Source organism: Carica papaya, chromosome 2, assembly GCF_054855325.1.
Source record: "Carica papaya isolate Zhongbai chromosome 2, ASM5485532v1, whole genome shotgun sequence".
Taxonomy (NCBI): Eukaryota; Viridiplantae; Streptophyta; class Magnoliopsida; order Brassicales; family Caricaceae; genus Carica; species Carica papaya.
Genome location: NC_142310.1, coordinates 2,953,615 through 2,963,140, shown reverse-complemented (window position 1 = coordinate 2,963,140; position 9,526 = coordinate 2,953,615). Strand labels below are relative to the sequence as shown.

Below are 9,526 nucleotides of genomic sequence, written 5' to 3'. Positions count from 1 at the left end.
GAAAACAGTGGAAAAATTATGCGAAACAGGAATTAGAAAGGGTCTCATCGGAGGCGATTTTTGAAATTTTCTGCAGCGGCGCCACCGGGCATCGTCGGTATTTTTCGGCCAATTAGTCGGTTCTTTCACTCCAATTTTGTCATGGGTGGGATTAAAATTGAATTTCGTGCAAAATGAGAAATTTTTACCTTTTTTGGTGGTCGGAAAGGGTTCTGGTGCAGCGGCGGATGGCGGCGGTCGGCTCCCCAGTGGCTGGGTTGTCTTCTTCGACGAGGGGTTCTGGTGGCTAGGGTTAAGGTTTGGTGTGGATGGAGATTATTTATACACATCCGCATCCACTGCGTTTGATCTGGACCATCCGATAGCGATTAAATAGAGAGTGAATATGGGCCGTTCATCGCGATCCAATCTGGACCGTCCATCGCGATTCATTTTGGGTCGTCTGATCGCTTTTAATCTAGTTGTTCAATTGCATTTGGGAGGGAGTGCATCTAAGCCATCGTGTGCACGGGAACGGACCTCAGCCGCTCGATCGCACGCACACGGATCGCCCACGTGGCTCCCCCCGCATGGCCTCCCGCGTCAGCACCTCTGTTACTTGGCGCATCCTAGTTCATCGGAGCTACTGACCGGGCGTCTGACGTGGTAAATTTTTTTAAAATTATGTTTTGACCCTTAGTTTCTGATTTTTCTTTCAAAAATACTCTCAGAACCCAAATTTTCACCCATTTTTCCAAAAATTATTTTCAATTTAATCCTCCATCAATTATACTCCATTTTTTTTATTAAATTAAAATAAAAAAAAAAGTTTTGATGGGTGTTACAGAGATGGATATAAATACCTCATTTTACACTAAACCTTAATCCTAGACGCCAGACCTCCTGCTGGAGAAGAAGAATCAGTCGCCAGGTAGGGAGCCGACCGCCTTCTGCCATCGTACTAGAGCCACCTCTGACCACCGAAAGAGGTACGAAAAATTTATTTGCTCGAAATTCGATTTTGAACACCTCTTTGGCCAAATCGAAGCAAAAGGACTGACGGATGAGTCGAAAACTGGGGGTAAAGTCTGGCGATGCTGTCGCGAGAAAAATCAAAAATCACTTCCGATGAGGCCCTTCCCGATTCCTGTTTCATGCAATTTTTTCACCATTCCTTTTTCTACAAGTATCCAAAGCAAAACACCCAACTGCGAATGTGAGCCAGCGGAGCCGCCGCACCAGAAACTCTGCCGCTAGTAAGCCTCTGTTTTTTGAATGTTTTTTGGCCAACCGATGCCTCTTAACGTATTTTCTTGTCGGGAGGAGTACAAAACCGGCCGAAATCAGCCGAAACTAGCCAAAAACGACAACTCGAGGCAAACCACCGACGCGCTGGAATTCTAAAATTGGCCAAAAAGGGTTTCTAACACCAATTTTGGGTTTTTGAGATATTTCTAGGTAATTGGAGTGTGTTTTAATCCCTGAAGAAAAATTCAGGGAACTTGGAGATTGCCAGTAGATGCAGTTAAAAGCTTAGTATTTCGGACATCAATTCGAGTAAGAATCCCTCACCTTATTCCTTATTATGAAATTGAAGTCTAATTACAAATAATATGGTATTTTGTGTAATTTAGAAACATTGATAATTAAAAATTACTAATGGAGGCAGAACCGATTATTTATTACTGTTTGCAATGTTTAACTGATTGATAATTTTACAGTTTCGAATGCATGATAATACACTCGAATTTATATGATAATTCGATTGTATTTCCTTAATGCATGTATTGCTTGTTTTACGTTATTTACAATTAATTGAAAAATTAAAAATTAAAGGTAAACAGAAAATTGTTTGATTTAGTAAATGGATGAATGGTAATCTTACTGGATATCCTAGGAGATGGTAGACAGACCGGGTACATAGGGAACCCTACCATGAACGTTGCCTCATACCCGACGAGGTATCAAGGATTTGTATTTTGGCGCTCATACCGGATAGGATATGGGGACGGCCCATTTCACTCTCATACCATACAGGATATTGAGGGATAGTATCTTTTGGCGCTCATACCAGACGGGGTATGGGGACGGTCCATTAGTTGAAAATGTTAAATAAAGGTTCAGACGTAGTAGGGATGGACCCCCATGGATACCAGTAGGCTAATAAAAGAAAAAGTTGTTGTTCCGACTGATTAAATATGATATTATAATATTATTTATATTATTGCCTCTATAGGTCGGTTTTGAAAATCTTGTTATGCTAAGTATGCGGTAAATGATTTTATTCATGATAAACGAATTTACTTAAATTAAGAGCTCTATTAGTTATTTTTATGATTTCTACCAACCTTTATTTTTGTGTCAGTGAGTAGTATGACATTCTTACTGAGTTAGTATAACTTACTCTTTCATTAATCATTTTAGATCAAGATGACCAAGACCTAGAACCCGATCCACAAGAGGGTTGCGAATAGGATGTTCAGTTGTTTACTTTGCAGTTATTTCTTTGATTTTTCGTTATTTCTTTTAAAATAGTTATTTCCATAGTCCTATTGGGTAATCTGAATTATTGTGTAAGGAATGTAAATATTAACGTTATTATTTTGCTTCCGCACTTAATTTTATAATTTACTTCATTTCAAGTTCCGGGCTGTTACACTGGATTCTTAGGATTCATGGAATTGGGTCTTATTGATGAATCTCGATTCTGTTTCTTTGATCCAGGCTTCTTCCGGGCTTTGTTTTCGGGTTGCACTAATTCTGATAGTTGCTTTCCGAGTAATTGAAAAAAACAATTTTATTTTAAAATTAAACGAGTCTACTTTCAAATAAAAAAATATTATTCAGCATCAACTTTATTCGAAAGTGAGTAAAGTTCACTTCACTCTCAAACTAAATAAAATAAAAACTTAAGAGTTTGTACTCCGATCTTCATTAGATGTATAAATTTATTATTTTATAATAAATATACAATATATCTTATTTTAACTATAAATTTTCTCATTACAACATATATAACTAAAAATTTTAGAGAAAAGATAAACACTAAAGCTATTTTTTTTATAGTTATACTATTTTTAATAAAGTCACTCTATCAGTAGAAAAATGTAAGAAACAATAAATTATAATAGAAGAACATATATAAATAGAACGAAATTCATTATTTTTTTGATATTTCAGATCAAATTTTTTTTTTCTATTTTTCATCAACACTCTTTCGACTTGTTTAAGTAGTAGATCTTTCTCTGTATCAATCATGAGTATCATTTATATTTAAAAATATGTTATATGAGACATTGTCAACAAATGCTCATTCTCATTTTATTGTTCGTCAACTAACATCATTTCTAAAATGTGTCTTCATTTTAATATTGATGCTAGAAAAAGCAACATATGATAATGAGTTTCTTCCTAGTTTAATTCATTAATAAATTTAACTAAGATCAAACTTCATAAAAATTCACATAATAACACCAAAAATTTATAGTTGATTACAGTTTATGAAAATTGTATTTTATATAATCACAAATATATCGATTATTTAGAAAATCATACTTAAATATTTCTTGAAATTATAATAAATAGAAGAAAACATGTAATGTATGGAAACCTTAACACACATTATTATACTAAATAGTAAAATATTTAGAAATAATAGATTTAAAAATTGATAGTAATTTATAAATAATAAAAGTAAAATATTTTAAAATAAAATGGTTTAAATATTATTTATAGATAAATAAATTACATAAGTAAATAAATATTTTATAAAATTTAATATTAAATTTAATCTTCGAAAACTGAATGAGATCTAAAACGTTTGATTTTCTTTCTTTTTTATTCCTTGAGGTTAAAAGTTCGATTTTTACAACCACGTAATTACTTCCCGTCGGATTCGACGCATTACCCAATAATCATGTCGATCATCCTCTTTTCTTATATTTTACCCTGCACCCAACTTCCCGCAAATCTCCATCCCGCATCTTTATCCTTTCTTTTCTGCAACCCTCAAATTGGATGAACTTGACTAGCGTATTTGCTGAATAAAACGGCTATAAACAGAGTGCTAGAGATAGAAATCGATCGTGGGCTGTGATTTTTATTTACCCAGATGAAGGTTTGATCTCTCTTTCATCTAGTTCATGGATATCAAAATCCTATAGGGTTTTTTTGTTATGGATATTCTTTTTCAATCAATTAGGGTGTTATTTGGGGTGATGATATGATTTTGAATTCTGTACTGGGAACTGGGATTTTCTAGGGTTCCGGTTTAATTGAATTCTTATCAGTGTCGATCTATCGAATCTTGTAATCTCTAGTTAGAATCCATGTTGTTACATACTGGATATAATTGAAAGGTAGGGCTTTCTATATATAGAAGGGGTTCTTGTAAGTAGCTTAGTCAATATGCAATCTCGAAGGAAAGAAAATTATGTACGAGGTTTTTCATCTGTAAAGTTGGGCAAGCAACCCATAGTCAAGATGGATCATGATCGTTATCCAATTTCTCGTCGTATTGATGGACGGGTTAAATCTCCCAGTTTGAGAAGGAGCTTCAGCCCCTATAAATTAGATGAATCTGGCAGGGGTTTACTCGTTGATCGAAGAAATGCTTCACCAGATGGGAGAGAATACAATTTGCACTTTGGGAGAGGCAGGAGTATTAGAAACATGGCTAGGTCTCCCCCATATGAACAAATGCGAAAGAGGTCTTACTTTGATGAGGGTCCAGTGCATAGGAAATATGAACATATGGAGCCACTGGATTTTAATGATGCCTCAAATTCTACATCAAGACATGATTATGGACATGATCATGGCCTGTCCAGAATTGATAAAGAGAAGGATTATAGTGAAACTGAAGTTGCAAGTATTAAAGAACATGAGATGTTTGGTGGAAATTCAATTCGCATGGAAAGTGGCATGATAAGAGGGTTACGTCGCATGACTCCAGATTTGGGTCCTACACCAAAAAATTATAGGGAAACAGCTGGACCTGTGCCATCACTGCCAAAAAGTATGGACCTAGGTCACATTGAGCATGGAGAACTTAGCTATAAGGAGACTATGCAGTTAGATAAGGTAGCAATGAGGGAATCTTATAGAGAAGAAGATAAACACATTTGCAGGTCGAGGGATGTTCCATACAGCGCTATCCAAGCATCTCACTCCAAGGATTTTGTGAGCATTTATCAGTATAGGGATACTGTGGGCTCCTCATCAGGACCTTCAAGAAGTGAAGTTCTGGTTTCTTATGGGGATGGCACATCCATACCTGCTTCCGAGGAATATCCAAGGAACAGTGGCAAACTTGCTGAACCCACAAGTTTTAATACTTATGTCCAAGGGCCACGTCGAGATCCTGTGAGAAACTTTGAGGGTGCTAGGAGGAGTATGACATTTTACCAACATGGTGCATGTAGTCCGTCTAGGGTTGAGCATGAGGAATACTTTTATGGTGAACAACAGGATGTAGTGAAAGATAAACTTTTGTATCCATCTGGTAGATCACGAAGAATGCTTTCGTCACATAATCAAGTGGACTATAGTCATGCACCAGTGAATTATGATTATAGAAATTTATCAAGATCAAGTGTTATAGATCCTGTCGTAGACAGATTTCATAACAATAAGGATTCTTGTGGAAATGTGAGAGTGAATAATGGTTCAGATCATCCTACTTTACAAAAGGAGATGGTTCCAGACTACCTTGACTTAAACAGATCATATCCATTGAAGCATGCTGGGGATTATTTGGGTTCCGGACGCTCTCGTGTTGCGCTTGAAAGGAAAGTATCACAAGATAGTGATATATCACATTTGGATCCACTACAAGAGCGTCATGTATCACATCTGAGATCAGATTTAGGTTTTGATAGAGTGGCAGCTCAAGAATTTCACAAGGAGAGATTGCAGAGTTCCCCTGCTTCTAAAAATGATCCAGACCTGCGAGGATTTGGATCAAAGATGCACAGAATGGAGAGAGAACGTGAAATATATGAGCCATCTGATAGATTACACAAAAGAAAGTTCAACATGGAGAAAAGCGTAGGCAGACATAAGTCAGAAACAATTATGTCAAATAAATGGAATGTACCCGAAGAGTATGAAGATCAATATGATAGTGAGGAGGAGTGGATTGATGCAGATATGATGAGCTTATATCAACCAAAGAATAGGAGAGTTGATCATAATGAATACAGAAAATCAGGGAGGACTTATAGTTGGCAAGATCCTTCTGGACACTGTGCATCGGATGACTGGTTGTCTCACCAAGAATCTTTGTCATTTACACAAGGCCCATCAGTAAGGTTTTATAAACGAAGTGGTAGATATATAAAGGGTCATCAGAGGCCTGGTTCTTTAAAGTGGCATAAGTCACACCATACTGATAAAAGAAGTGGTCTTCACAAATATAACAAAGTTTGGAAAAGAAATGATGATCATAATGAGGATGTGCATGATAATGATGCCATCACATCAGATCCTGCTGAATCCTATGCATATGAGGACTCTGAAGAATTTAAGCAACTGATACATGAGGCCTTTTTAAAGTACACAAAAAAGTTGAATGTGAATGCAGCTGTTCGAAGAAGATACAAGGAGCAAGGGAAAGCTGGAAGTCTGTTTTGCATCGTGTGTGGCCGAAGGTTTGTTTTTCTTTTCTGGCATATGAATCCTAAAAGGAAGGTTTGTACTTCCACGTGTTCTGCCAACATGAGAAGGCAAAGAAAAAACTTTCTTCAGAGTCATGGTTTCTTAGTGTTTTTTTATTTTATTTGCAGTACTGGGATTAATATTTTCTCTTATGATTCAGTTTTCTACAATTGATGTTTAGCCCCTGGAAATTACAGTTGGTTAGCCTGAACAAAGTTGCACAAATTTTTTAGGGAAGTGTGAGTTTACAAGAGAAAGTTGAATCTTATCTTATAATGCTGGTTGATGACAAATCGCTTATATGATAGCTGCGCCTCATTTACTAATGATGGAGTACTCTGTGCATGGTGATAGAATCAATATTTGTTGTAAAGGTTTTCTGGAGTTCGGTTTCGGGAAACCAACGAGATTTATTGAGTTGAAGTGAAGAAATGAGATATTGATCTGTTGGTAGCTGTTATTGCTGGTTTATTAGATAGCAAATGTTGTCGGTGACAATCCAGTTTGAGGTAACCAGATAAATTTGGGAGAGTGGTAGTAACATTTGCAATTAGAGAAAGAAACCTTAATGGTAATTGATGACTTCTGTTTGTGCTTCTTTCATGTGTAATCATCAACTTCTTACTAGAAGTGGGACAAGGGGTTTATGGCCCTAATTATGGTTTGAAGATTTTTGGTAACTATATGTGGACTGCACTATAATATCTGTTCGTATATGCATCTTGAAGATGTTTCTGATGGATATAAAGTATTATAGGTCGAGTTCCTGCTGCCAATAGTGTATATGGAGAGGCAGTAATTGAAGAAGGCAGCACCTGCGTTGTTTTTTTGTCAGGACCAGTTGGCTAGATTGCGGTGTCTGTAGGCTAGGATATAGTGAATGATACATGATAAGAATGAGACCAGTTCATGTTAGGGACAAGATTTGGATTCTTTTGAAAACATTATTCTGGAATAATGTTTACAATATTTTTGGATTCCACATGAGGTGGAAGTCTACCTTTTGCTAGTTGCTTTCGAACTTTCAGGCATGTTCAACTGTTTGTGTGATGGTTTCCTTCCTCTCTATCGCTACTTTCTTTTTATGATAAATAGTGGTATTAGCGGCATATGCTAGTCATTTGCATCTCAAATAGGAAAAAATGGTGCTTCACCTTGATGATTTCTCTTAGGTATTGCAAGTTAGGTCCTTATTTTGGTTGGGTTAAATATTCAGAAAACTTGGGGTCTTAGGTGCTCTTAGGCCGCCCAGGACTTTTTCAACTTCAATGGAAGTTTTTGTGTGTAAGTTCATTCTGCTAAACATGGTTCAACGTTACCTTATCTTTTCATTATCATTTTCTTCTTCTGGAAAATATATATTATTTTTTTACATTCTTTAGGACTACATTCTTTCTTCTCTATGTGAGTTTTGACAATGGAGACGGGTGCTTGTTAATTTTATCTGTATGCTATGAATTTTTTATTTAGATTTTAGGGATATGTATCTGAAGACAAAGATGATGTTCTTTAAGGAGATTGGGGTACCATTGTTTCTTTAGTTGTTTAGTTGTATAGAACTAGTACTTACTATTATCATTTGCGTCTTGCCTTTGTTGTGGTCCATATGATATTTTTTTTTTGTATATGTGCTCTTGTAGCGCCTCAAAGGAGTTCATGGACACACAACGCTTGGTGATCCATGCTTTTATGTCCCAGAGAGGTGGGTTGAGGGCTCTGCACCTGGGTCTACACAAAGCTATATGTGTTTTATTGGGGTGGAATTGTGTTGTACCTCATGACACAATAACTTGGGTACCGCAAGTCTTGTCTGATGCAGAAGCCTTAGCTGAGAAGGAGGATTTGATTCTTTGGCCTCCTGTCATTGTTATTCACAACATTTCAATGTTAAAAAACATTCCAAATGAGCAGAATGTGATCCCCATTGAGGGTATTGAGGCATTTCTCAAAGGTGAGTGATTAATCTTTTACAACTTAATGCAATTTGCTTTAAGATTAAAACTCACTATAAATATTGCAGGTCATGTTGATAAATATGCATTCTTTCTGCTAGTTAATTCATGATGAAATAATAACTTAGTATGCTAAATCTATTTGGTAATATGGAGCAGTTTAATATGTGTGAAGGATTCAAGATGGTTCAGATATGCTCCTTAACTTTGCAAGAATTTTCAATTACTATATTAATTGACTAGGAGGTCACACAAATGTTTTTGTTGTCCATGTAAGCAACTGCTCTTTTTTTCTGTCCTTTAACTTTTTGAGAGCAATCACAGGTAAAGGTTTTCTTGGGGGTAACGTCATTTTAGGGAGACCTTCTGACCAAAGTATTATGGTGGTGAAGTTCATGAGAACTTTTACTGGACTCGCAAATGCAGAGAGGCTTCACAAATATTTCATGGAGAGAAAGCATGGGAGACTGGATTTCAATCAAATAACTTCCAACAAATCCAAAGTCAACTTTAATGTAGACACAAAAAAACCAGGAGAGAAGTTGGAGTGTCTTTTATATGGCTATATGGGGATTGCAGAGGACTTGGATAGAGTTGATTTTAATACCAAGAAATGCAGTTTTATAAAAAGCAAGAAGGAGATTCAGGAGCTCGCAAACGCTCCAGTTAAAACAGATGACAGATAGGAGTTTGAAGACATGCCAACCTGTGGTTATAGATCCAAATTCAAACAGATCGGCTCCTGTTAAAAAACTGTAACTCAACTCTCTTAATGTTCTGTAGCTTGGTTCTAAATCATGTAAGCTGATGCAAGTGACACTTGTTTTTTTTTTTCCCCGCTTCTGTATGTAATCTGAGCATTGTTGGCTTCTTGTTGTGCCTTCTGATATGGGATCCTATGAAAGAGAATCTTGAATCTAATATCATAATCTCTGATA

The 9,526-nt window shown here is 36.3% G+C and overlaps 1 protein-coding gene across 1 annotated transcript; it reads left to right on the top strand.

Moving 5' to 3' along the window:
• The first annotated feature begins 4,241 nt into the window (after positions 1–4,241).
• LOC110819166 (uncharacterized) lies at positions 4,242–9,526 on the top strand. Its single transcript, XM_022048253.2, has 3 exons — positions 4,242–6,629; positions 8,277–8,587; positions 8,913–9,526. Exons 1-3 carry the CDS (start codon positions 4,387–4,389, stop codon positions 9,272–9,274), a joined length of 2,916 nt encoding a protein of 971 aa, XP_021903945.2. The 5' UTR covers positions 4,242–4,386; the 3' UTR covers positions 9,275–9,526.

Bases quoted from the DNA above. Each gene is read 5' to 3' on its own strand.
- LOC110819166 (XM_022048253.2), top strand. From the start codon at position 4,387: ATGCAATCTCGAAGGAAAGAAAATTATGTACGAGGTTTTTCATCTGTA. The intron at 6,630-8,276 runs GTTTGTTTTTCT...GTGCTCTTGTAG, and splicing joins TGCATCGTGTGTGGCCGAAG to CGCCTCAAAGGAGTTCATGG. The intron at 8,588-8,912 runs GTGAGTGATTAA...GAGCAATCACAG, and splicing joins TATTGAGGCATTTCTCAAAG to GTAAAGGTTTTCTTGGGGGT.